At 40.7% G+C, this 25,426-nt stretch overlaps 7 protein-coding genes and 1 long non-coding RNA gene across 8 annotated transcripts; 4 read left to right on the forward strand and 4 right to left on the reverse strand.

The window, feature by feature from the left end:
• Positions 1–330: 330 nt before the first annotated feature.
• On the forward strand, positions 331–4,083 carry LOC104826121 (caldesmon-like). The gene is made up of 12 exons (XM_010558659.1): positions 331–617; positions 1,002–1,152; positions 1,249–1,344; positions 1,685–1,761; positions 2,115–2,194; positions 2,394–2,454; positions 2,589–2,656; positions 2,747–2,828; positions 2,968–3,051; positions 3,138–3,215; positions 3,460–3,579; positions 3,735–4,083. Exons 1-12 carry the CDS (start codon positions 450–452, stop codon positions 3,909–3,911), a joined length of 1,242 nt encoding a protein of 413 aa, XP_010556961.1. The 5' UTR covers positions 331–449; the 3' UTR covers positions 3,912–4,083.
• A 59-nt stretch (positions 4,084–4,142) lies between these two features.
• Positions 4,143–5,655, reverse strand: LOC104827381 (probable xyloglucan galactosyltransferase GT12). Its single transcript, XM_010560554.2, has one exon. The coding sequence runs from the start codon at positions 5,653–5,655 to the stop codon at positions 4,171–4,173; it is 1,485 nt and encodes a 494-aa protein (XP_010558856.1). The 3' UTR covers positions 4,143–4,170.
• A 1,902-nt stretch (positions 5,656–7,557) lies between these two features.
• Positions 7,558–10,407, forward strand: LOC104826123 (pentatricopeptide repeat-containing protein At1g04840). The gene is made up of 2 exons (XM_010558661.1): positions 7,558–8,722; positions 8,823–10,407. The coding sequence occupies exons 1-2, from the start codon at positions 7,558–7,560 to the stop codon at positions 9,653–9,655; spliced, it is 1,998 nt and encodes a 665-aa protein (XP_010556963.1). The 3' UTR covers positions 9,656–10,407.
• Positions 10,369–13,823, reverse strand: LOC104826122 (uncharacterized protein At1g04910-like). The gene is given in 10 exon segments (XM_010558660.2): positions 10,369–11,208; positions 11,374–11,503; positions 11,698–11,981; positions 12,079–12,116; positions 12,119–12,153; positions 12,634–12,722; positions 12,933–13,003; positions 13,115–13,193; positions 13,412–13,571; positions 13,699–13,823. Coding segments are annotated over 10 exon segments (1,506 nt in total). The 5' UTR covers positions 13,707–13,823; the 3' UTR covers positions 10,369–10,596.
• A 391-nt stretch (positions 13,824–14,214) lies between these two features.
• On the reverse strand, positions 14,215–16,446 carry LOC104826125 (probable inorganic phosphate transporter 1-5). The gene is made up of 3 exons (XM_010558663.2): positions 16,093–16,446; positions 15,134–15,606; positions 14,215–15,039 (listed from the first exon to the last, which is right to left on the reverse strand). Exons 1-3 carry the CDS (start codon positions 16,394–16,396, stop codon positions 14,356–14,358), a joined length of 1,461 nt encoding a protein of 486 aa, XP_010556965.2. The 5' UTR covers positions 16,397–16,446; the 3' UTR covers positions 14,215–14,355.
• LOC109117206 lies at positions 16,354–16,856 on the forward strand. Its single transcript, XR_002024621.1, has 2 exons — positions 16,354–16,446; positions 16,598–16,856. It is a non-coding gene; the product is annotated as an uncharacterized LOC109117206 (long non-coding RNA).
• A 1,683-nt stretch (positions 16,857–18,539) lies between these two features.
• On the forward strand, positions 18,540–21,614 carry LOC104826126 (box C/D snoRNA protein 1). The gene is made up of 6 exons (XM_010558664.1): positions 18,540–18,646; positions 19,161–19,502; positions 19,628–19,829; positions 20,386–20,454; positions 20,548–20,680; positions 20,899–21,614. Exons 2-6 carry the CDS (start codon positions 19,295–19,297, stop codon positions 21,475–21,477), a joined length of 1,191 nt encoding a protein of 396 aa, XP_010556966.1. The 5' UTR covers positions 18,540–18,646; positions 19,161–19,294; the 3' UTR covers positions 21,478–21,614.
• Positions 21,615–21,729: 115 nt separating this feature from the next.
• LOC104826127 (beta-glucosidase 33) lies at positions 21,730–25,250 on the reverse strand. The gene is made up of 13 exons (XM_010558665.1): positions 24,963–25,250; positions 24,501–24,570; positions 24,338–24,396; positions 24,139–24,214; positions 23,978–24,055; positions 23,763–23,850; positions 23,432–23,687; positions 23,223–23,344; positions 22,881–23,098; positions 22,741–22,769; positions 22,548–22,650; positions 22,359–22,467; positions 21,730–22,272 (listed from the first exon to the last, which is right to left on the reverse strand). Exons 1-13 carry the CDS (start codon positions 25,248–25,250, stop codon positions 21,879–21,881), a joined length of 1,890 nt encoding a protein of 629 aa, XP_010556967.1. The 3' UTR covers positions 21,730–21,878.
• Between the last annotated feature and the right edge of the window lie 176 nt (positions 25,251–25,426).

The following is a 25,426-nucleotide window of genomic DNA, read 5'->3' on the forward strand; positions in this document are numbered from 1 at the left end:
CTGAAGAAGGGGATGAGCAATATGGACCGTTCGATCCCCCGACGAGTGCGATCTTACGAAGGGCATGATCAAAATTCAAAACCAACTTTTTCATAACCGAACGAGGCTTTTGTACCGACGTTTAACCGGAAATGATCATTTCTAACTCAAACCTTCTATTTTATTTTTCGAAATAAAAGCCTTATTTGAATCTTTTTCGTATTTAATTTTACAATTAGTCGTTTAAAGATATTTTCGGATAAAGATCATTCGGTTTTGGTCTTTGATCCCAACATAAACCGGTAACCAGATGTAAACCGGAGAGTGCTTGATCCCAGAAGCGGCCCTACGTCTTCCTTTCTCTCAAAGGAACGGACATCGACCACCATAAAGGAAGAGAGTGCCCGTCAAACGAGTCGATCGGAGGAAATTCCTCGCCGGAAATCCAGATCGTAAAAATTTTGGCTGCCATGGCGGGGGTTTCGTTGAAGTGCGGCGACTGTGGAGCTCTGTTGAAGTCGGTGGAGGAAGCGCAGGAGCACGCAGAACTCACATCTCACTCAAATTTCGCCGAGTCGACCGAGGCCGTGCTCAACCTCGTCTGCACGACTTGTGGCAAGCCTTGCCGCTCTAAAACCGTATGGATCTTCTTGTGATTTGCTCTAATTTTTGCCTAGTGTATGTATGGAGATTTTATGTGGGGTTTACCTTGGGATTAGGAGGGATATTCCTTGTATTCGGTTCTCTTCAGAAGGCTCGTGTAGCTTCTTTTCAAATTGATGGGTATTGAAGCAAAACAAAGTTCCCCTTTTTTCAAATGTCTCCATAGGAGCAGGTTTCGAATAGTTCCAAGGCTTTTGTTTGCAGTGTAAATTCGTTAGCAGATATTATGAATTGAGTGATCCGATGATGTGAAAAGGAGCCTTTTATTCGATGATTGGGATTTATGAGAATCTGAAATGAATCGTGTTTGGTAATTGATTGTTGTTGAGTTCTGACCTTGTTCTTGATTAACCGTAAAGGAAAGTGATTTACATACGAAAAGAACGGGGCACACTGAGTTCGTAGATAAGACATCCGAGACGTTGAAGCCCATCAGCCTGGAAGCTCCCAAGGTTGCCATGGAGACTGATGAAGCAGATGATGGGGGTGGTAGTGGTCAGCCTGCAGAAGGTAGAATGTCATGTTAGCTTATTCTATGTATTGTGGGAGTTTTTGGTTTTGATTTCAAGATTTTAGTCGTGTTATAAATCTTTATATCTCTTGCAGAGATGATTGTTCCTGAAGTTGACAAAAAATTGCTTGAAGAACTTGAAACAATGGGCTTCCCAACAGCACGAGCAACCCGAGCACTCCACTATTCTGGTAGGAAATTGGATAGCCAACATATTTTTCTCTTAAATCACTTTTGATCCTGAATTGATGTTTGATGTTGTTTGAAATGTTAATTGACTTAATTGGCATGTCTTGTTCAAGGACTCTGTTGATATGATGAAGAACTAATTGACATGTCAAATAGTTTCAATATGTACAATAGCTCAGTAAATTATGGCTACTTAACAGATGCCAGAATATGGAAACCAGATAAGTATTTTTCGTCCAAAACTTTGGGATAGACTTAACAGATGCCAAAATATGTTGCTTCGTTTTTTTGCGTACTCATTTTGCTTTGCTCTGCTTCTCACCTTTGATTTCCTGCTTCCAGGTAATGCTAGTCTTGAGGCCGCAGTTAATTGGGTGGTGGAGCATGAAAATGATCCCGACATAGATGAGATGCCAAAGGTGAGTCTCAAGTTGGTAGTTTGCTTTTCAGCAAAATATGCATCTTCTGCACCTTTTTGTTACCCTAGACATGCATCAAATTGCAACAAATTTTTCATTTTCAATATTACAGTTCGGGTCTCAGCATGCAAACCTTCCTTTTCTTTCCTTTGTGTGTATGTGCGTAGAATTTGCCATTATTAAGGTTATTCTCTTCCGTTAAAGCCTTGTACATATTTTTCTTCTGCAACTGTGTATGATGTTGGTTTCACCATATCATTGGACAAAGATGGGAATGCATGTAGTCTCTAAATTACTTAATGGCTTCAATTAATGAACACCTCTCGGTCTCTGTTGATTAACTGTTTGCATAGGTACCTGCCAACACAAAAGTTGAAGCACCTAAACCTACTCTTACACCAGAGGAAGTGAAGCAGAAAGCACAAGAATTAAGGTTTGATGAGCACTTGGTTGTGTGTCATGTGTATATACATTTCTAGGGTACACCAGCGGTCTTACACTTACGTCATTCACATGGCCTTGTTAAATTTACGCTACATTCTCATGTTCAAACTACAAAATCAGAAAATAATAGTTTTGGAGGTTGATTATTTTCTATCAGTATTTTATATTCCATCTGTTTTACAACTTAGGGAACGGGCTCGGAAGAAGAAAGAAGAGGAAGAGAAACGGATGGAAAGAGAGAGAGAAAAGGTTGTCCATGCATCATTATTTAATATTATACGCCATCTAACTTTTTGTTAGTCTTTTACCTATGTAACTGTTGTTTAATATATCATTAGCTCTTTTTTATCTTCTTCTAACATGATATTGGTATTTGGTTTTAGGAAAGAATTAGGATCGGCAAGGAACTCTTAGAGGCGAAGAGAATTGAAGAGGAAAATGAAAGAAAACGGTTCGTTTTATCCCTTTTATATCAGTTTCATTTAGTAACTTTCGTTTTCTTTACTAGTTCTTTCGTGTTGGTGTATTCATATATATTCAGCATACTCGCTTTGCGTAAAGCGGAGAAAGAAGAGGAAAGAAAGGCTAGGGAAAAGATTCGTCAAAAATTGGAAGAAGACAAGGTCTGAATATGTCTTTCCCTCACATTTTCTGTCTCTTCATTTGGTTCTAGTTGTGTTTTTTAAGATGACATCTGTACCTTTTCATTCGATTGCTCTATTTCTTCTGAATCTTGAGAATCATAACAATATATGGAAACAGGCTGAAAGAAGGCGGAGACTCGGATTGCCACCTGAAGATCCTGCCACTTCAAAACCCTCAACACCAGTCGTTGAAGAGAAAAAGGTAAAAAAATTAAAAAATGTCTCAGTAACGGTCAACATCTGTATTCGTTCAGATGCTCTTTGAAAGACGACCCTGTTGTTTTGCAGAGTTCATTGCCTGTTAGACCTGCCACCAAGGCAGAACAGATGCGTGAGTGTTTGAGGTCCCTTAAGCAAAACCACAAGGTAAAAGACCTATTATCTCTGTGCTGTTTTACGGCCAACTGATTTATCGATAACAAGTCCTGAACAAACCAATGTTAACGAAGAGAATATGATATGTTTGGACTCTGTTCTTGGATTGTTGAATACCTTCGTGGCCTATCCATGATTCAAACAAGCGACATGATGTCATTGAGATTAGCCGTTTCAGGTAATTCAGGATAAGGTGAACTATCTAATTTAACGGTATGACCTATTTGTGGATCAGGACGATGATGCTAAAGTCAAGAGAGCGTTCCAGACTCTACTGACGTTCATAGGCAACGTTGCCAGGAGTCCCGATGAGGAGAAATTCCGGAAAATTAGACTCACCAACCAAACTTTCCAGGTCCAATCACTTGGCCCCGAATCTCCATTTCTCCATTCTCTGTTCTGATTCTAGCTGCCCCGGTTTTTCTTTCTCGGGCACAGAGCAGTTTTCGTTTCACTTGCCCTAATCTCCATATTCTTCTTTTACCGGGGTAAAAAATAAAATATGAACAGGATAGGGTGGGTTCACTGAAAGGAGGCATCGAGTTCTTAGAGATTTGCGGGTTTGAGAAAATGGAAGGAGGAGAGTTCTTGTTCTTAGTCCGGGACAAGGTCGACATGGCGGTTCTGAACTCAGCTGGGTCGGAACTCAACTCCGCCATTAACAACCCTTTCTTTGGAGTTCTTTGAAGCTGAAGAAACTGTTAGACAATACTCTCATTTCACCCTTTCTCCGTCTTCTTATGTCGTGTCTTGTTCTCTCGTCTCTCTTGTGGCTCGTTTTCGTTACAAGACTTTTTTCTCTTAATTGACAAATGGATTGTGCACTGTTATTTCAATTGAACCCTTTTCATTGCTTCAACATTTCAGACTCAGAAATTCTAGTTTATTAAAGACGATTTTACAAAAAAGGTACATCAAATGAGAAATAAGAACCCATCCTGCAATTTCACCGCAATTTACTCAGGTCTCTGTTTTGTGAAAACTCAGCTTGAGGATCTCTTCCTTCTTCAATCTCTTTCTTTACCTTGGCAACTCTCTCAATGATCCGACCAACCGCAATCTCAAACGCATCCTTAACCGGTCTAACCGGCCTCGGTTTTTTGTATATTATCTTCGGTATAAGCCTCACAACTTCTTCTCTCATCTCCCGTATCTTCTTCTGGTTAACCTTAACCAACGATTCCTCGATGCTAACTGTCCGGTTTCTCAGATATTCCTCTGGGATGTAGACCGAGTACTTGGTATGATCCTCGGGGAAATACCAGGTGTATTGGTTATAAGCCGATGCGGGATGGAAGAAAACCGGTATGCAACCTGCCAAAATCGAATCGAATATCGATCTCCGAGTAGCGGAATCTCCCTGAGGTTGTAAACAGAAAACCGAATCTTGGAAAACCTCCATCACCTTAACCGGATTTTCGCAATCCTTAGTCTCTGAACAGTTCAGAAAGTTGCATCTCCCTTGCGATGCAAGGCACTGCCTTATGATCTCTCCCCGTACGGATTCCTCCATTGTCGGCCTCGGAGCTCCAACGAATGAGAACAAAAACCTCCTCTTCGTCTTCTTCACCTTCCTTTGCCACCTCGTTACCTCTGATTCGCTCGTGGGATGAAAATACGTCGGATACGGAATCGCGATATCGTTTTCCCACGCAGTCGCCTCGATCGATAACATCGTCGTGTTCGCCAATTCGGGCAGACGCATCAGTTTGTTTCCCCAACCGGAATCTTCGTCGGAAACCCTTCTGAAATCCCAAGCGATTCGGCCCGACACCAGGAAATGATCTCGCCCGTACAACCTCATCCACTCTGGTCTTTCCGACAGCCACTTCGCCAGTTCTTCCCCGAGTCTGTCTCTAACTGTCACGGTGGTGTCCCACAGATAACGGCTCACATCGAACCCAGCATAGAACGGGACGTATATCGCAGAAGCCAACGACGAATCGTTGGTTAAACACTCGTAGTGTTTCATCCTCTCCCGGAAAATCACCTCGAGCAAGAACTGGTTCGTGGCGTACCAAGAACCGGTTCCGGTTAAGACCCGGTTAGTGTAATCCACTACCTTCGGGCCGAGACCCGAGTTCGCCATGGACGGACACATATCGAACCATTTGATGAGGGTCGAACAGTTCTTGATCACGTCGTCGTTGAATTTGCTGGGGAGATGGTACATATACACGTACCTTCCTGCACAAGAAACGTCGAGTTCTTCATCTTCCACGATCTGTTGCCTTCGGAGGGTTTCTGGATGTTTGACAGTGAGATTTAGGGTTTTATAGTTGGGAGTGATCGATACGAAGAAGTGGTTGACCGTACGAGTGATTTGGTATCTGCGTCCGTACAAATCTGAGTTATTGGTGTTGAGAAGCAGACACAGACAGCACGCAAGTGCTAAGATCGCTACCCGAAGCTTTGGAACTGACTTCTTCATTGTCTTCTGTTACGATCAATTTTTTTTTTTTTTTTTGTTGTTGGAATTACGAAAAGGAAAAATACAGAGCGATGAAGAAAGAAAAGAATTTCCATGCCAAGGAAAGAGGAATTTCAATATGGTAAAAAATCACGTGTTTTCAGCGCAAAAGGAAATAAAAGCTTTGTTTACATAGAGAGGAAGTATAAACATTCGAATATATTTATTTCAGTGGATTACATTGCTTATAATATTTATTTATTACGCTATTTTCTATTTTAGAAAATATGTCCAAAGGGGAATCAAATTTGTGATTGGATATTAATTTGATGGGAGAATCTGCAGTATAATTACATAACTAACTTTCCTCAGGAAAAAAAAAATGGGCAGAATCTGCCAAAAAGTACAAACAAAGAATATAAAATATCTATTTGTATTCGATATCAATATTTTCCTAGAAAAAGGAAAATATTTCCTTGCATGATTTACCACTATTTTCTCATTTCTGTATTAATTTGACTAAAAATAATACTCCTTCTGTTTCAATATAAATGTCCTTTTTCAGTTTTTTCACATTTTTTAAAGAAATTAAAAAAAAAAAGTCATGGATACCTTTATTAAATAATTAATATCCACATTGATACTCTATTAAAGTTTGATATTTTTAATTAATGACAAAATTGAAAATGTTTATTAAAAATCACATAGAAATTCTAAAATGATAACTATTTAAAAATAATAATTTTTAAAGATTAGTTATTAATGGTAGGTAAAATATCGACACAATAACAGAATAAAATCGAAATACAAGTTAAAAAAAAGTAACCGTTTTTTATTTATTTTGCAACTGGTCCCTCTAAAAATTGAAACTTTTAACATTGGACCCAAATTACCCTATATAATTCACATGTCCACCATGGACCATATATCTTCTGTTCTAATTCTAACATCTATTTCATTTCTATAATATAATTATTGTTATTATTATTAAATTTAAAAAACAAATATCAAAATGTAGCAGAGTTCTCTGTATGTCGCTCTCTTTAGCGTTGCAGACTTATTTATTCAAATTGATTTTATTTCGCTTATTTGTTGAATATGGTAAACTAATTTGTGTTTGATTATATTATATTTTTCCATTGTTCAACAATTGGGTAAATACGTACATAAATACCTGATTTTTATAAAATTTTCAAACAAATACTTCAACTATAAAACTTCTATATCTAAACTTTTCAAAACTTCTACAAAAATATCAAAAATTTTAAAAATCTCCCAAATAAAACAATATCCGTTAACGATGTTTAACATGTCAGAATGTTAAGTCATCAATTTCTGACGAATTCTGTTATAAATTAAATGTTGTTAATGAATTTGGATTTTGTTTGGAAGATTTTTAAAAGTTTAGGTATTTATGTAAAAGTTTTAAATATTTATATAGGATATTTATAATTTTGATATTTATGTGAAGATTTTTTAAAAATTCAGATATTTATATGTGATTTTCTCAAATTTTTATTAGAATTTTCCCCTTTGTATAATTTTTTTTTTCATTTTTCGTATACCTGACTTTTACATTTTTGGCTTGTTTGTGATTCTAGAAACACTTTTACATTTATCTACCATATTTCACAGGCTTTGTGTTAAAAAAAATAATATATTTCAAAATTATTCGAGAATTTTATGTCTAAATTTGATAAATCCAACCAAAACAAATTGATTTGAATTTATTTTGAAACTGTTTTTTTATATATCACATGTGAATCTAAAAACCGAACTATTTCTTAACCGAAAAACCACATGAAAGGTGTGTGTGAATAATAGATGTATTTTATAATTTTTTTCGGATTAAATTAATTGAATTTTGCTAGGTTAATTTTATATACACACACCACGGTATTGCTAAACGTTTGGGTTGTTTCGATGAAGTCTCTCCATGTTCTTTTTAAACCAAAACATTCTCCCGCTAAGATCTCTTCACCGGCGACCGATCGCCGGATTCCGGCCGAGACCCACTTCATATCTCTCATCCATGCCTCGGGAGACATTGCCACTCTCCGCCGTGTTCACGCCCATGTCCTCCGTCGCGGTCTTCTCAGCAGCCGCATCGTTTCCCAGCTGATCTCTTGCTCTTCTCTCCTCAGGTCTCCAGAGTATTCGATCTCGATTTTCAGACACTTCGATGATAAAAATCTCTTTGTTTTCAATGCTTTGATTCGTGGGTTGTCGGAGAATTCCCGTTATGAGTGTTCTGTTCGTCATTTCATTCTGATGCTGAGGCTCGGTGTAAGACCCGATCGACTAACTTTCCCGTTTGTGCTGAGGTCTAATGCGAATTTAGGGTTTTTACGGTTGGGTTTGGCTCTTCACGGCGCGATGATGAAGAATGGTGTTGATTTTGATTCCTTCGTCAGGGTATCTCTGGTTGATATGTATGTGAAGATCGAAAAATTGGGTCTTGCGTTGAAAGTGTTCGACCAAAGTCCAAACAGAATCAAGAACGGAAATGTTCTAATATGGAATGTTCTGATAAATGGGTATTGTCAAGCTGGTGACTTGCAGAAGGCTGTGATACTTTTCGAGTCAATGCCCGAGAGAAATTTAGTGTCTTGGCGCACTCTGATCAAAGGTTATATGGGCAGCGGTGAATCTGTTAGAGCGAGAGAGCTTTTCGAACAAATGCCAGAAAAGGATGTGGTTTCTTGGACAACACTAATTAACGGGTTTTCCCAAAATGGTGACCATGATATTGCAATTTCTATGTTTTTTAGGATGCTGGATGAAGACATAAACCCCAACGAGTACACAATTGCTGCTGTACTCTCTGCATGTTCAAAAGCTGGTGCTCTTGGATCAGGAGGAAGAATTCATGGTTACCTTTCGAACAATGGGTTTAAATTAGACGGAGCTATAGGGACGGCTCTGGTGGATATGTATGCAAAATGTGGGGAAGTTGACACTGCAGGTAGAGTGTTTGGCGATATGAAACATAAGGATATTCGTTCTTGGACAGCCATGATACAAGGTTGGGCAATCCATGGGCGCTTTGAGGAGTCCATTCAGTGTTTCAGAAAAATGATGTATTCCGGTAAAAAGAACAGCCTTTGTCCGTGTCTTAAGCTTTATGTTTTGTTTCTTCGTGCCTATCTATCCAGTTTAGGTGTTCAAGTTTTCGTCATTATGTGCAGGAGAGAAGCCAGATGAAGTCTTGTTTCTTGCAGTTCTAACCGCTTGCTTGAACTCGGGAGAAGTGGACTTAGGACTTAATTTCTTTCACAGCATGCGGCTTGACTATTCGATTGAGCCCATGATGAAACATTATCTGGTAGTCATCGATATGTTAGGTAGAGCTGGGGAGTTGAACAAAGCGCTTAAGTTCATAAAAAATATGCCAATAGATCCTGATTTTAAGATATGGGCTACACTCTATCGTGCCTGCAGAGCTCACAAAAACGTTAAAATGGCTGAGATGGTATACCAGAATCTTCTGGAGCTTGATCCGAAGCATCCTGGAAGTTGTATTTTCTTATGTAACGTTTATGCAGCTGAAGGGAAGTGGCAAGAGGTAGAGAGAACAAGAACACTGATGGAAAAGACAGTAAGGGAGACATACCAGGAAGGGAGTTATACTGAACTAGATGGTCTAGTGCACAAGTTTTCAGCCGGTGATTATTCTCATAAGCTAGCAAAAGAGATACACTTGAAGTTAGAGGAGATCGTATTTCTGGCTAGACAGAAAGGTTACAGTCCAGGAACTGGATGGTCGGTTCACAATATCGAAGAGGAAGAGAAGGAAAGTGTCACGGGAAGCCATAGCGAGAAACTGGCTCTTGCTTTCGGGCTCATTAGGACTGATCCTGGAATGGCAATAAGAATAGTGAAGAACTTTAGAATCTGTGGGGATTGCCATTCTCTGATGAAATACGCAAGTAAGATCAGCCAGAGAGATATCATCGTGAGAGATGCAAGGCAGTTTCACCGTTTCAAAGACGGGATTTGCTCTTGTAGAGATTATTGGTGAAAAAAAGCTGATTGATCCAACTTTTTTTATATGTTACCTTCGAGATGAATTCTTTCGCAGCATTCAATCCAGTTGGGGCCAATTTCCATGGGAAGGTGAATGCCTCAACCACCAATGAACACTCTGCGGTACCAGAGAAAGCTGGGCTGCCACTTGCCTCTGTCGCATCCAGGCACGATCCTTCTCCTCCTCGGTGGGCCTTTCGGCGAGAAGATTTGCCGCCTGACTCAGTTGGCTTTGGAGGTCAAATATCTGGCGGGAAGGAGATCGAATACCTGATTTTTGTGCATCTGATCTCAACCTCATGCCTTGGATTTTTTCGGTCAATCTATCCTATCTCTATCTCGTGAAGGTCGGATGCCTAAATTTCAGATATCCATGAGATGCGGTGAGGGTTCGGATACTTGCTCTACGCATGATCTTTCTTCACATTCAGCAGCTGGCGTTAGAGGAGTCAAATATCCGGAACAGAGGTGGACACAGATCGGATATCTTGGGTCTTGGATTTTTCGGTCAATTATCCGATCTCAGTCCATTACTTGGTGTTTTGTCTTAGTAGCTCAGTTTTCTGATTGTTTCTTCGTGTTGGTATTCGTAGATAGCGGAAGAAGGTGATCAATTTGAAAGAAAATACGACTTTGGCATTACAAAGTCTATTTGATGCGCCTGGGATTTGGTTACAACAATTATCTATGGACGGAAATAAATGTATGTGAAGGGTGAATACAGAAAATACATAAATCTTTTTTTTTTCTGTATCTCCCAAACACGTAGAAATGTTCCTATTGTAGATATTACTATAACTCTCTCTACTTCAAGAACAAAGAAAAAAGGAGATGATCTAACCGGATGAAACTGCCGACACAATGTTGAGGTACCTTCTTCGGCACTTTCTCTGTGTATGGTTGAAAAAAAAGAAGCTTTTGGTTATATAGATCTTCTCATCTTTCTGATTCAGTTACAGTTGAATTTTCCTGAGAAGATGAATCTGTGTTATCATCATCTAACCGGCTGCTAAGAATCTCCATAACATTATCCGGGGGGCATTTATCCTCGGGGTTCTTTGGATTTGTCTGGCAGAAGCATTCGGGCCATGAGTTTGTATAAAACGACTCTGGAGTTACACGTTTGTGAGGGCCGCCAAAGTTTGCTTTCAGCATTACCCGTCTTACCGCTTCTTCAAATCCAGCTGTTTTCCCGTTCTCTCTAGCGATGAAAACCGGAGCTAGAGCTTTTCTGTCGGGCCTGATCGTAGTACGGAACCCATAGTAAAGCCTGTGACCGAGGAGATTGTTGGCGAAGTTGCTCGGTCCATCATATGTTGGCATGAAGATGTCGGAGAGAAGACAGACCATGTAATCCACGGCTGATCCTATTAAGCCTTGAGTATTTGTTGTCAGCTCTTCAGATGGGTCCACTGAGCTATGGTTATCCAGCCTCGGGAATAATGTTCGGAATGGTTTCATGAATCGTTCCCCACCGAAAAGTTCTCCAGCTGCTAGGAATATCCTCGTGGAATTGTCGAACCCCATGGCCCGTAAAATAAGACCCACCTGAACCACAAAGACAGGTCAAATTTGACAAGACGGCCAAAGCGGAATTTCTACAGCCAACTAAAGCCGCTCCTAGTGTTGGTGTGTAGCTATTCTGCATTATCAGGGATGGATCTCAACCATGGTAAATAGAAATAACACGAAGGAATTAAGGAATGGATGAACCTCCTCTGGAGTCAGTGGACACTTTCCGATAGCCCGTCTTTCATTGTAAACAAGCCTTTTCTCCTTAAAATTTTCCTTACGGTACTTCCTAAGTATCTTCTGCTCTTCAGGGTTGAATATGTCGAAACATCTGCAGAAATGGAGAAATGAGAAACTGTTAAAAGACAATCAACTTCGTCTGCAAAAACTTCAGCGTGACTTGCTTAATTAGTGCATAAGCAGGATGCATCAGCTAGCATGCAATTGTTTACAAAATGACTATAGTAACCAGAATGGCGCCTATTGCCGCTAATTGGGATGAGAGAGAGTAGCACAAGAACTTACCCTGCAAAGGCCAACATATCCATTTCAAAACGAAGATGAATAGACATGAAGTGACCCTGTGACCGGAGCTTGTCGACAATCGATTCACTCAACTTCATGATGTGAGGCTTGAATCTCAAAGCATGGTAGTTGACTCTGCACCTTAATCGTTGGTATTCTGAATTGTCAATTTCTTCTGCCAGCCGATGTGAAAAAGGTGTAAGATATATAGCACCGTGTTCCTTCATTGCCTTTAGAGCAGTTGTCAGGTACCATTCAATAGGAGCATCTCGAGGGGGACGAATCTGAAACAGTGAAAAATGAGGGCTACGCTGATATATCACCTTTGATCCAAGAACACAAGCTGCCTAATACATAAGCAACCAGTGCTTACTCTTCTACCTGAAAAGCTTTTATCTTCTTGGTTTTTCCATTTTTGCGAAAAAATGTTCGACGTCATAGATACCTTGGAAACCGCTGCGCATATGACAAATGTATTAACATACTGATTCGCAGTAGCAATCAATTTGGAACGAAAGCAACATCAGTAAAGAAGCAAAGATGGATGCGTTAAGGGAAAATATTAGGGGCAATTAAGACTGAAGAAACACCTATAGTCAGAGCAGATAACGCAATTTTTTTTTTCGGAGTATAGTGATACATGTCCTTAACACGAGGCAAGCAAAACAGTAAATCTTGAGCCAGGTTGTTAACAGAGAATTTAATTTACTGCTGAGACGTGAAAGACATAAAGCTCAATAACCTCCAACAATCCAAACTTACGTTATCATTACAACCAGAAGAAGCAAATTCCTTTGCTTAAGCAGATTCACTAATTATCTAACAATCAATCTTAGAACAAGGATCGGTTAATAATCTTCGCAGATAGCCAAATTAGATGGAAAGAAAGGACAATCAGACAAATCGGAGGAAGAAACTCGGGGGAAACAAAAATACCTGTCATCATGCCAAAAGGAGTTTGCATCCAACTCAGGCAGCACAAGTGTAGCATTCATGATTCGGGCAGCAAGGACTGCATTACATATCTGCAAATTTTCAGATGTCAACATTAGTCAAAGCGAAGATGAAGCGACCAGATTCACAGGACAGATTGAAGGAAGCCTGTAGTCCACTTTATCCATGGTTCTAAAGAGCTCTGTGAATCGATCCACGCAGAGAACCAATGCAATTTCAGTGAAGAAGAAAAGAAAGAAAGCATGATAGCTAATCTCTTGGCTATATGAAATAACACCTACCGCACTTCGTTGCTGATTCAAACCACCATTACAACGAACACGAAGGTAACCATTTGTCTCCTTAGGAGGAGCTGCAAAAGGAATTAAAAGCTTATATCACCATTATGCATTTCCAATGCCCTAAAACTTTAACAAAGGAATCGAGTCAAATCTTTACTGTTCGAAACACGAGATGCACATACGGGGCCAATCAGATCGCGGTGCAGATGATGGTCTCCAACCACTAGACTCAGCACTCCCCCAGAGCCGTTCCACATTTATCTGCACAATAATCGTATATAACACCATCTAAAATCTTCCATTATCAGAGTGATACAGTTCTGGATCCATATACTTGCATAGGCCCGTGGTTCCAGAAGTAAACTCAAAACTAAGATTTCCATTTTCCCTCACTTTCTCGCATTTTCTCACCAACCAAACAGAAAACCTAATCTTCAACTAAAAATCACTACTCCTATAAGAAAAAGAGTCCAGCTAACCTGGGATGGACCAGTGGGCTCGCGATTACCGCCGATTGTAGCAGAGAAAAGCAGAGAGAGCGTGCAGATCAGTAGAACGAGCACTCCGATCGACAGCTTCGCCACCATTCCCTTCGTCCCCAGTCCTCCAGGCTTCCCATGAAGCCGGTGATGCCCAAACCTGAGATTCACTCACAATCATCACAGATTTAACCGATAGATCTCTAAAGACGCATCCTTCAAACCAGAATCCAAACGAGAGAACGAAAAATTTCTTGAAAAGCATCAACAAGAAAGCAATCACCTACCTCCGCATCGCGTTCCGAACCCGGAAAACAGAAATTTTGCTCCAGTGATCATAGAGAATATGCAGAAATCTCAGTGAAGGGAGAACACTCTCTCTCTCGGGTTTTTTACCCAAATAATTCACTTGGTCGCATCTATTTCGTCTTTACACCACCGAAAACCTAACACATTTTTTTCCATGCGAAAAGACGAAATTATCCTTAATAAATTACGATATTTATCCGTTCGAAAACAACTTCGTTATTACGACTTCATAATTAAGTCTAAATATAGTTACAATTGATTCTAAAAAAGTGGCAAAAAATCATCTGTCTTGTTTTTTAGTTGTATATCAATTATATGTTAGTCGTAATAAAGTCACAAAAAATAAAACGAAAAGGGTATTTCAGATTTTTCTCACCGAAAAGTGGGTTAAAATTGAAAAAAAAAAATTTTTTTTTTGGTGATGTACACTGAAATAGATGCGATCGAAGTGGGTTATTTGGGGTGATTTTCCCCTCCCTCTCTCTCTCTCTCGCTGTTTTACGAGATGTAAACTATTTTTTGTTTAATTTAATTTTTAACAACTAAGCTTCTCTGGATCATCGTACCGGTGACTGAACTGACAGATCCTCGGTTTACTGGACCGAACCGGTACGCTCTTTAACCGGTTAAAGAAATTATCTGACTCCGCCCGGAGGATAACCAGCATCAGTCTTCTTCGGGTCCGTGCTCTGCGCCGCATACAGAAATCCGAACACTCCGACGATCGCTCCGGTCTTCCCCGCCGCCGCTGAGATCCCGTGGCACGTTGATCGTAGCCTCGCCGGGAAAATCTCCGCCGGAACCACAAACGTCGTCGCGTTCGGCCCGAAATTCGCGAAGAACATCGTCAGGGAATACATGATCAGGAACCCAATTCGATTATCCTTGTGCCTCCAGTGATCGTAAGGGATAGCGAGAGCGAACATGAAAATGGTCATGAAGACGAATCCCATCAATTGGATGAAGAATCGGCCGAGACGATCGATGAATGCGACGGTGAACCAGTAACCAGGGACGGTGCCGCAGAGCGCGATTAAGGTTTGGGCTCTAGCAACTACGAAGACCTCGTGGATGGCGTTCATGGTTTCAGCGGCGGGAATCCATCCGATGGCGGAGTAGATGTCCTTCTGGAAGAGGTTGTTGCTATAGTAGGCGATATCGAGGAGGAACCATGTAGTGGTGGTGCCGACAAGGTGGAGGCCATGACGGCGAGCGAATTCTCTGGAGAAGAGACCGAAGGAATTAGGGTTTGATGATGAAGACGACGACACTGCTTCTCCTTCCTTGTCTTCTTCTTCTACCAGATCCACATGAAGCACCTGGTAGAACCATCGGCATTATTCTAATCGCCATAAACTTTTGTTTACCCGATGAAATGGCATCGAAGGAAGTGATGCAAGAGTGTGAGCATACCTTGGACATGTCGCGAGCGGCCTGTCTGGTATTCCGGGCAACGAGAGCGGTATACCGAGCAGTTTCCGGCATCTTCATCCGCCAGTAGTACGTCATCAACGCGGGAAAAGCCCCGAACATGAGCACGATCCTCCACACGTAGTCGGCCTCGGACACGGTCGATCCCACAGGGTCGGCCTCGTAGGGCGGGGCATCGAACGCGTGGTCAAACGCGCTCGACACGATCAGAGCCACGATGCCTCCGGCGAGGATGCCGAAGCCCTGCATGGCGAAGACGGCCGCAATGAACGCGCCACGTGTCTTCTTGTTGGCGTATTCGGACATGATGGTGGCGGAGAGGGGGTAATCCCCGCCGATGCCGAACCCCAGCCAGAACCTGAAGAAGCAGAGCGTAGCCATCACGCCCTTTGCCGAGTGTCCGAACGACAGTCCCGAACAGAGTGAGCACCCCATCATCAGCATCAGTGTGATGCCTATAAAGAATGGTACGTAGGACAAATTCATTCTTGGAAATGAAAAAAAAATGTTGATCTGAACAAATTCTTATCCTCACTGTATTTTATCTGCGAATTGAATATCGGAAAACTTTGATATTTGTTTGTTGGTGAGGTGAATACGGGTTCGTCGACGACGAGAACCCGACCTTTAGGTTCGAGTTTGGATTTTGGTCGGTGAGGATGGCGAGATGAAGTGTATTGGACCGAAGAGACGACGTTGTCGACGGGCCGTGGTTGAAGAGAGAATGCGAGAGCGAGGCGATTTTAAAATCAGAAGATTGAGATTGGATACCCGAGCTCTCGCAGATACCTAAAGCTCGAGTATCCCCCATAAGAGACCGATATCAAATAGTACGACTGAGAAATCTTTTGGGGATAAGATTGAAATTGGATACCCGATCGATGTCTCTCCCTATAACTATATAGAAGTGAAAATTTGGAAGATAGTACAGGGGGAGATACCGTAGATTTTCTTGCGGCCGAGCTTGTCACCGAGCCACCCGAAAAAGAGTTGGCCTGCGAGGGTGCCGCAGAAGGCGACACCATTGACGGCGGCAGCGACATTGGGAGGGAGAGTGCCAGTTTTCTTGGAACCGTCGACATGGTAATAGATGCGGCCGAGGAGCTTAGTGATGAGAGATATACTGAAGAGGTCGTAGGTGTCCGTGAAGAATCCCATACCGGCTATCACTATGGCCGTGAAATGGTACATCTGCGTCTTCGCCCCGTCCAACGCCTTCAACACTTCTCCCCCTTTCCTCCCCATCTCGTGCTTCCTTTTTTTTGCCCAAACAAGACTTAACCTTGAGAAAAAAGGTAATCATGCATTATACATTTGTATACATACACACACATATATATATATATATATATATATATATATATATGCATAGCTGTGTATTACCATTATGAAACAAGAATCATATCATTATATACGTATGTATATGTATATCATATTTTGAGACAGACAAGAGAGGGAACAACCTTGGAGAAGGAACTTCAAGTGAAGAGAGCTCGAGTTTGGGAAGACTTCGCTATGAAATGGGTGTTTAAATGCAATCCAAACATACGAATCGTATACAGAATCTCAAGGCATATACCTCTTCAATATTACTTTGGTTTTTATTTGTCTTTAATTTAATTTAGTAGTTATTGTATTCATGTGAAACCAAACTCTTTGCTTTGCTTGTCTCGCTTTCTCTCTGCAATCTTATTTTTATTTGTTATTTAGGTGGGCATAATATTCTTCTAAACTCATATCATAAAAATTAAATTGAATAAAAAAATTTATAACGACCGTAACACTATGTTACAAGACATCATTAATTTTCTCTCGAAAATATTTGAACAATAGCCTAATAGATGTAAAAGTTATGGTAACATAATCCCATAGTATAAATAAGAATCTGGATCCAATAACCGTGATAACATAATTTATATAATGAAAAAAAATACCTTATCGTACATGTTTTTTTTTTGTTAAACCCTTATAGTATGTTACAAATCAGTCACGATCTGGTAATTATGGCCATATAAATTATGTTATCACCATTTTGGATCGGGATTCTTATGTAAAACTTTCGTGATCAATCCATTGTAAAACTTTCTACATATACACACGTTATCACTCTTATTGATGGAACCTTTTTTTTTTCTAACACGATCATTTTGAATCACTAACATGGTTATACACTTATAGTTAGTTATCTACGTTTTAATTTAGATAAATAAAATCGACTCTAAGTAAAATTCAACTTGAATCAAAATCCAATTGTTTTGGAAACAAAAAAAAAAATCCAATTTTTTAAAATAAAATAAGTGAACTAAAACCCAAAAATTACATATACAATTTTGTAGCATGAATAGTTTGAAAATCGATCCAAGCTTCAATAATGCATGTAAAACAAGATGAGAAAAGAATTATAAGGTATTCTTAGTAGAAAACTATGATTTTATGATTATCATATTCCATAGATTGCAACTTTGAACTTCTTAAGAAAGCGATCCACCTATTTTATATTGTGCGAGTGTGCATGTATACATAAAAACTACACATAATCTCAACACGTGTCTAGAATGCTACGACACGAAAAAAAGTGTTTGAGTTTTCTTTTTTAGTTTTAATAATATGTAGTTAGGATTATTAATTCGTTGAATCAAACACGTACGTTGAAGTCAACGGTCCAAAAATTAATTATAAATATCGAATAATACTACAAATATTAATTTTTATTCTTGTCGTTACGAACAGTAATCAAATTTTTTTTTTCCTGCTCTAAAGAGCTCTGTGAATCGATCCACGCAGAGAACCAATGCAATTTCAGTGAAGAAGAAAAGAAAGAAAGCATGATAGCTAATCTCTTGGCTATATGAAATAACACCTACCGCACTTCGTTGCTGATTCAAACCACCATTACAACGAACACGAAGGTAACCATTTGTCTCCTTAGGAGGAGCTGCAAAAGGAATTAAAAGCTTATATCACCATTATGCATTTCCAATGCCCTAAAACTTTAACAAAGGAATCGAGTCAAATCTTTACTGTTCGAAACACGAGATGCACATACGGGGCCAATCAGATCGCGGTGCAGATGATGGTCTCCAACCACTAGACTCAGCACTCCCCCAGAGCCGTTCCACATTTATCTGCACAATAATCGTATATAACACCATCTAAAATCTTCCATTATCAGAGTGATACAGTTCTGGATCCATATACTTGCATAGGCCCGTGGTTCCAGAAGTAAACTCAAAACTAAGATTTCCATTTTCCCTCACTTTCTCGCATTTTCTCACCATTTCGTGAAATAAATATTTTGGGCCAAGCCCGGCCCAAGGATAAAAATGGAAACACGATGCGGGAAAACAAAGGCCCACCCAGTTGTTGTTTTTTTCCTTTTGAAAACCAAGGATGGGATCAAGATGAGACGACAAGACGGAGAAGAAGTTCGGGTGAATGCACGAACTCCCCTACTGTTCGAGCTCTGGATTCGCTTTTCCCATATCTGAATCGAAGGTAAACGCGTCGAGATTAGAATTTTGAGTTTTGGTGTTACGAGATTTTGAATTGTTGCTTTCAAAATCTGCCTTTTGGTTTCTGGTTTCGTTGAAGATTCTGTGAGCTGGGTAGGGTTTCAACGTTTCTGCTGGTTCAGAGCATTCTCTGTGCTGGGATTTTGACTGTGTTTCTTCTTATGTTTTGTCGGAATCCTGTAACTTTTTTTGCCCCCATTTCATCGTGCTTCACCGGAATTCTGTAGCTTCTCGTTGTGGGTTTGATTTACACGGTTGAGATGTTTCATTGTTTCATCAGCTTCAACTCTCAAAATTTTCAGAACATTCAGTGTATATAATTCGGGTATAGTTTGAAATTGAATCATTGGGTGTCGAATTTTGAATTGAAATCAGGGTTTATATCGCAAGAATTGGAACTAATGCCGATGGTAAAAGTAATTTCTAAACCTAAGGGATATATTTTGAAACAAATAATAAATACAGGTACTGAAGCATAATTTTGTATTTTCTGACAGAATAAAAAAATGGAAGAAAACCGAAAGGGCAAGGGTCATCGACGGCGACAAAGAAAATAAACCCTAAGCTCGATTGCATAAACCTCCATAAACCCTACCTCCTCCGATAAACCTTAGCAGCACCACGGCGGCGAATGTCAAGTCCGACGAAGAAGATGGAGAATTCCGTCTGCGATGAGTGCAAAGCGAATCCATGGAAGTATAAGTGCCCTGGTTGCTCGATTCGCTCATGTAGCCTCCCTTGTGTGAAGTCCCACAAGCAGCGGACAGGCTGTTCCGGCAAAAGGAATGTTACCCAGTTCGTTCCTCTGTCTCAATTCGACGACAATCTCCTCCTTTCCGGTAAATTCTCCGCTTCCTCTTTCGCTTTTTGTGTTTCTTAAACTGTAGATTGAAGAATGCCCTGTATAGGATTCTTACATCTATCCAGTGCTTAACAACAAGGTGGAATTTCTTTCTTCTCCTAGATTACAATATGCTGGAGGATGTGAAAAGGGTGGCCGAGTCTGCACAGAGAGTGAGAACTAAATTATGCAGATACCCTTATTTTAGGTTACCCTTTTTTCTTCAGAGTCTCCGGAGTGCTGCAGCAAGTCGCAGAACAAAGATATTGTTCCTCCCCAACGGAATGATGAAGAGGGAAAAGAATCAAACTCGATATGATAACAGGTAGCCATTCATTCTTATGGAACAAGCTGAAAGTCTATATTTTTTTTATCCTTCTCATTGGCTAGCAAGCATAAGGTGTGCCGGACCATGTCTATAAGTTTGACAATTGGATCCAAACTTGGATAGTTCAACCCGTCAAAGGGGTGCAAAGTGTCTCTCCCGTCACGAATTTAGGGACAAGTTTGGGTAGGGGTGAATATTCCAAATCACACTCAATGTTTGACAATTGGTTCCAGTATTGGGAGGAAATCACGTAAATCCTTCCATTTGTCGGTTTACCGTTCTATGCCGGTCATGCTTTTTCAAGTTTGTTGGAAATGGTAGCCGTGTTCACCATGTCAAATGCGTGGATGAGAATAAAGACTTTTCTGTCATTTGAGCGATCGAGTTCGCAATTATATTTGTAGTTGTTGGGGGACCACTTGCTTTGCAAGTTCTGTTTTATGATTAAAAGACTTGCTACTAAGATCTAGACCAGCCTGCCGTTTATTATTATTATTATACGATCCTGTGTTAGCTTTAAACTATGTGTAAAGACTCTTGGCTTTTGCTTCAGGAAAAAGACTATCTCATGGACAATTGAGTGGCGGTTTCACTCTACAGATGTGGTTTTAACCGACCATGGGTAAGATTTCTCTCTCAGTGCCAGCAAACGGTATTTGTTTTTTAGAGCCCTTGATCTCATCCTTGGTAAAATGACCGAGTCTGTTCACAACAGAGTTAGTGAAGATACAAGCCTTAACACTCTGTTGAGGAATCATCTGAAGCCTGGCCCCTGGATTCATAAGCTCAAACCGTTTTGCGATGTGGAGCTTGATTCTCTAAAGTGTTTCATCCGCAAATACCCAAAGGTCAGACTTTGTTACCCATAAATCGGTTATTCGTCATGTGAATTTCTAAAAACATGCTGCTTTTGGATTTCCGGTACAAGTTTGATCTTGATTCACCTCAAACATGCTCATACTGTTTCTGGTTTTGATACAAGTTTTATCCGTGGATCTGACCCTATTGCCTGAAGTGCAATATTCTGACCAAAATAAATTCACGAGTCCTCTCCTCTGCTTCACAGGGTGCCAAGTCACCATTCAAGGAGCTCAACATGAAGGCTCCACTGAGACAACAGCTTGGCCAAACAGTAATCTTGGAGTACCCTGTGATCCATGTCTTTCTCCCTTCCCAGAGCTATGACTTTGAAATCATCAAAGACACAGTCCATGTAAACTCAAGACCTGCCCCTAAGGATTCTGTAAACAAAGCTGAAGAAGGTCCACATGGTATAACCTTCAAAGAAGAGGAAATAGAAGGAGACGATCTTAGTTCCTTCGAGCCAAAGGTCCTCGATCTTATCAAACAAGTGAACTGTAGCCCATGTCAGCCAGCCCCAGAAGAAAGCAGGGTCGAGAATGGAGTTCCTCGCGATTCGAATCCTCGGGTTGAGAGAGGAGAAGAAGGTGGAAATTGTGGTGAGATGGAGCTAGAGCTCGATCAAGGGTTACTGGATACCTACTCGGAAATTTTCGCAGAGATGAATCCGGATGACTTCTTCGATTTTGAAGGTGACTTGGAAATAGACGACGACGGGAATCTGGAGAATCTTGGGATAGGTTTCGCAGAAGATGGGCCAGAGGAAGGAGAGATCGTAGAGTAGTGTGACTGTAAATAAGATTTTACATGCGCTTGCGTATTCTTATTATTATTCAGACAAAACGTGTACTGTATGTACCCTTTCTGCATGCACGTACATGACCATACCTTATATATATGTACACCTTTTCATATTGTTAAGCTTTTTTTTGTTGGGAAAATTATAGAATAATACGACATTAGGGATAATATCAGAGATAGTGAGAAACCGAAACTGCTAAGAACTGGACTCTGAGTCTATGACATACATAACGTCTTTCACTAGAAACCATACCGACAGTTTTATTCATCCATAACACAAACATGCACATACATAGTCATCATCAAGACAACCCGGTTATTCACTAATTCATACAAGATCCAGTGTGTACATATATAAGTGTGTATGTATATAGTTATACTATTTCACATCATGTCGCTGATGTATCTCACATATGGGTTCGGGTTCTCGAGCACTTCTTCCTCCAAAGGAAGTAGTAAGATCTGTGGCTCGGGCTGTTGTCTCTCCTCCGGCAATCTGATGCTACGGCTTCGGGTTTGAACCTCTCTAGGTTCATAGAAATCTTCCTGAGCCATCGGTACGAAGGTGCGTGCGATAACCGCCGGTTGAACTGGACGTCTGACCTGGTCTGGGTTCAAGAACTGTTGGTACCACTCTCCAGATGATCTCATGTGACGTTTCAGGCCGTCTTTGTAGTCCACGTAGTACAGACCAAACCTCGTGCTGTATCCGAGGTTCCACTCGAAGTTGTCCATCAATGACCAGAAGAAGTAGCCTTTCACCCTCACCTTGTCCTCACTGTAACCCACGTCGTCATTTCAGAAGTGTCAAGAAAGTGTGGCTGCGTTTACAAAGTTATTACAAAGGTATGAAAACAGTGTTACCAGACAGCTTTCTCAAGGTTCCATAGATGGTCTCTGATGAAGTTCTTTCTTGATGTATCTATTCTGGCTTTTTCAACGGACTTCCTACCATCATCGAACTCATCCAACCCTGTAGAAGACAAGCAAAATCACTCATATATATATATATAGAGACACGTGCAAGTTTGTAAACATAGTTTGGTCACTCGCCGTTTTCCATGATATAGATCTCTGGATTCCTGTACATGTCCTTGATGTAGTTGAGCAGATTTCTGAGACCCTTTGGGTATATGACTATGCCCATTGAAGAAGCCTGAAAATTGGAGGTCGACATATATATTATAATTAAGATATTGAGCACATTTAACGTATGTCTTGTGCAATCCCTGCCCTAATCACTTGCCTTGTGGTTAGGAGAACCCTTTTGCACATCTGCAAGAACCAAGGTAGAACTAAAATCATCAAATTTTGTCCTTTTGGTTAATTATAGCGTAAATGCAAAACAGATTTTGGTCCGAAAGTTAACTGAGATTTGTCACTTACTTTTCCAGTCGAGGCCGTGATCGTTCGCGTAGCTGATTTGAGATCTGTTCACGTCGTTTCTTGAAGTCGTGAAGAACGCTCCATAGTAATTTAGTCCCACGAAATCCATCGAAGTTGTCAGCTTTCGGGATTCTTCTTTGCTGAAAGGAGGCAGCCTTTCCCCTACAGTCTCCTTCATTATCTGGGGATAGTCTCCGTACGTTAGAGGGTGCAAGAACCTGATGAGATTATCAAGAAAAGAAATGGATACAAGAATCAGAAAATCATATAAAACAATTTGTCCATTTGATTACAAGAACGACGTAGAAAACGTCTGTAACGAGAGAAAGAGCGAGAATTCACCAGCCGAGATTGAATTCGAGAGATTTTATCGCGTCTATATGGTCACTCTCGGATTGAGGATCGTGGGCTTCAAACCAGGGGCAGTTGAAAACTATTCCGATCTTTCCTCCGTTTTCTTGGCACTGTTTTGTCCGCAGGATCGGATCAGCGATCGAAGATAAACCAAAAAACTCTCCAAAACCGATTCAGGAATCGAAGTTTCAGCGTACCTTTTCGCATTTCCTGAACTCTTCGGCTGCGGCTAGGTGGGCAAGGAGCTGGTTGTGACTGGCGATGTAAGGCTCGGTTCCCGAATCGCCTACAAGGCACGTCTCGTTCACCCATTTCGAGCATCTTCCCGGTGCTTTCTTCCCCCTGCTGTATCCCGCGACGCTGTAAACCCAAGGCTCATTGAACGTCGCCCAGTTCTTGACTCTGTCTCCGAATCTTTCGAAACAAATCCTCGAGAACTCTCGAAAATCGTCCCTACAGAAGATGAATCATCATTCTTGGTTTTTTTCTTTCTGAACTTGTTTGTTTGAAAAGCTTTGAATTGCTTACACGATGCGCCTGCTCAGAAAACCTTCGTACTCTTCTTCAAGAACCAGCGGAGTCTCCCAATGGAACAGAGTCACAGAAGGTTGAATCCCTACACACAAGAACGGATCGGCAAGGTAGAAAAAAGTTAGCTCAAGATCACGAGAGTTTGTCCGTTTTTATGTATCTTGATCTGTATATATCAGGAATTTAAGGAACAAATGTGAAGATACACGGACCGTTCTCGATCAAAGCATCGATAAGGTTGTTATAGAACTTGATCCCGTCCTCGTTCACGCCTTTGCTCTCTCGCCCATCTGACCAAAGTTCGGGATTTTCTCGAATCAAATCAGCTTGTATATACATACACACAACAATACTATCTGTACAAAGCGCTTACGAGGCAAAATCCTCGTCCAAGAGATCGAGAATCTGTATCCATTCGTGTTCAGCTCCTTCATCATAGCGATGTCTTCCTGCAAAAAACACGTTTAGATCATCTCCATGTAAGTGAACTCTTAAAAGATACAACAGGCAGTTCTGATTATGAGCATCATTAACACTAAACGTGCTTAATTAGGACATATATACACACACACCTCATAGCGATTGTAAGAATCTGTGGCGATGTCTGCGTCGGCTCGATCAACTACCTTGTCTGAAATGTTTCAAGAATGGACATGCATTAACTGTTTTGCCACGGGATTATTATTATTTTTTTGTCTGGTTATAAGTTCCAAGTCAAGAGAGAAATTAACGTACCTGCGAATTTGTGGGTAAAATCATCCCAAGTAGTGAGGCCTCTTCCGAGACCATTTTTCACTCCTTCGACCTAATTAAGCATCGTGTCATGTTAATCCCAGACACGATCAAACTATGCATACGCATACACACACACACACATGTAAACATATATGTATGTAAATACGACCAGTTTCTTCAGTAAGAAGTAACTGAGATTCAAGTCACATGATTTCTTTTCCACTATTAATCATTTTGCTCCTCGCAAATTTTGAAATATCCACAAGTTTGTCAGCATAAGCTTAGAGAGTTTATTCCATGAAAGCTTACCCAAAGTTCGTCAGTAATTCTCTAAGTTAGCAATTTGTGAAATTGAAGATCATTTGTCACTTGATTTGCCAACACATATTAACTTTAGAATATCAATTACAAACGGGTCACACATACATATAAGAGAGAGAGGGAGAGAGAGAGAGTATATACCTGAAAAGCGGAGGTGGAAGTGCCGAAGATGAAGTCGAGAGGGAAACTAGAGCGGCTGAAGGAGTTAGAGGAAGGGCATCGTAGCTCAGCCTCAGGCGGAGGAGGAGACTGCGGCTTCTCCTTTCGAGGTGGAGGAGGAGGAGGAGGAGGAGAGTTTTCATAACCCTCTGGTTCAAAAGGTCCAATCACGATCCCCAAATCTTCCTCCGAGATTGGCCTCGAAATTGCTAGGGTTAGTGAGATGATGACGATTAGGGCACTCAATACAAGTGACCTTTGAGTCGCCATGTCTCTTGAGAGTGTTGCGAAAACCCCATGAACAAAACCCTAGTATTTATAGATGCGATTGAATGCATGCAGGGGAAGATTACGTGAGTGCTATGCACGTAACTACTTTTGCATGCCTTAACCGGAACAAAATTTTAGAACGATAGAGACTTCGATTATATATATATATATATATA

Source organism: Tarenaya hassleriana, unplaced genomic scaffold (genome assembly GCF_000463585.1).
Source record: "Tarenaya hassleriana unplaced genomic scaffold, ASM46358v1 Cleome5, whole genome shotgun sequence".
NCBI classification, from domain to species: Eukaryota; Viridiplantae; Streptophyta; class Magnoliopsida; order Brassicales; family Cleomaceae; genus Tarenaya; species Tarenaya hassleriana.

Coding starts and splice junctions, on each gene's coding strand:
- LOC104826127 (XM_010558665.1), bottom strand. CDS start 25,250: ATGGCGACTCAAAGGTCACTTGTATTGAGTGCCCTAATCGTCATCATC. Junction 23,688..23,762: donor TTTCTGAGCAGGCGCATCGT/GTAAGCAATTCA, acceptor CATCTTCTGTAG/GGACGATTTTCGAGAGTTCT. Junction 22,651..22,740: donor AGGGTTCTCCTAACCACAAG/GCAAGTGATTAG, acceptor TCCAATTTTCAG/GCTTCTTCAATGGGCATAGT.
- LOC104826123 (XM_010558661.1), top strand. CDS start 7,558: ATGAAGTCTCTCCATGTTCTTTTTAAACCAAAACATTCTCCCGCTAAG. Junction 8,723..8,822: donor CAGAAAAATGATGTATTCCG/GTAAAAAGAACA, acceptor CATTATGTGCAG/GAGAGAAGCCAGATGAAGTC.
- LOC104826121 (XM_010558659.1), top strand. CDS start 450: ATGGCGGGGGTTTCGTTGAAGTGCGGCGACTGTGGAGCTCTGTTGAAG. Junction 2,829..2,967: donor AAAAATTGGAAGAAGACAAG/GTCTGAATATGT, acceptor ATATGGAAACAG/GCTGAAAGAAGGCGGAGACT. Junction 3,216..3,459: donor CCCTTAAGCAAAACCACAAG/GTAAAAGACCTA, acceptor TTTGTGGATCAG/GACGATGATGCTAAAGTCAA.
- LOC104826126 (XM_010558664.1), top strand. CDS start 19,295: ATGTCAAGTCCGACGAAGAAGATGGAGAATTCCGTCTGCGATGAGTGC. Junction 19,503..19,627: donor CGACAATCTCCTCCTTTCCG/GTAAATTCTCCG, acceptor TTCTTCTCCTAG/ATTACAATATGCTGGAGGAT. Junction 20,455..20,547: donor GTGGTTTTAACCGACCATGG/GTAAGATTTCTC, acceptor TGTTCACAACAG/AGTTAGTGAAGATACAAGCC.
- LOC104826125 (XM_010558663.2), bottom strand. CDS start 16,396: ATGGGGAGGAAAGGGGGAGAAGTGTTGAAGGCGTTGGACGGGGCGAAG. Junction 15,607..16,092: donor CGGCCGCAAGAAAATCTACG/GTATCTCCCCCT, acceptor CATTCTTTATAG/GCATCACACTGATGCTGATG. Junction 15,040..15,133: donor CCGCTCGCGACATGTCCAAG/GTATGCTCACAC, acceptor TGGTTCTACCAG/GTGCTTCATGTGGATCTGGT.
- LOC104827381 (XM_010560554.2), bottom strand. CDS start 5,655: ATGAAGAAGTCAGTTCCAAAGCTTCGGGTAGCGATCTTAGCACTTGCG.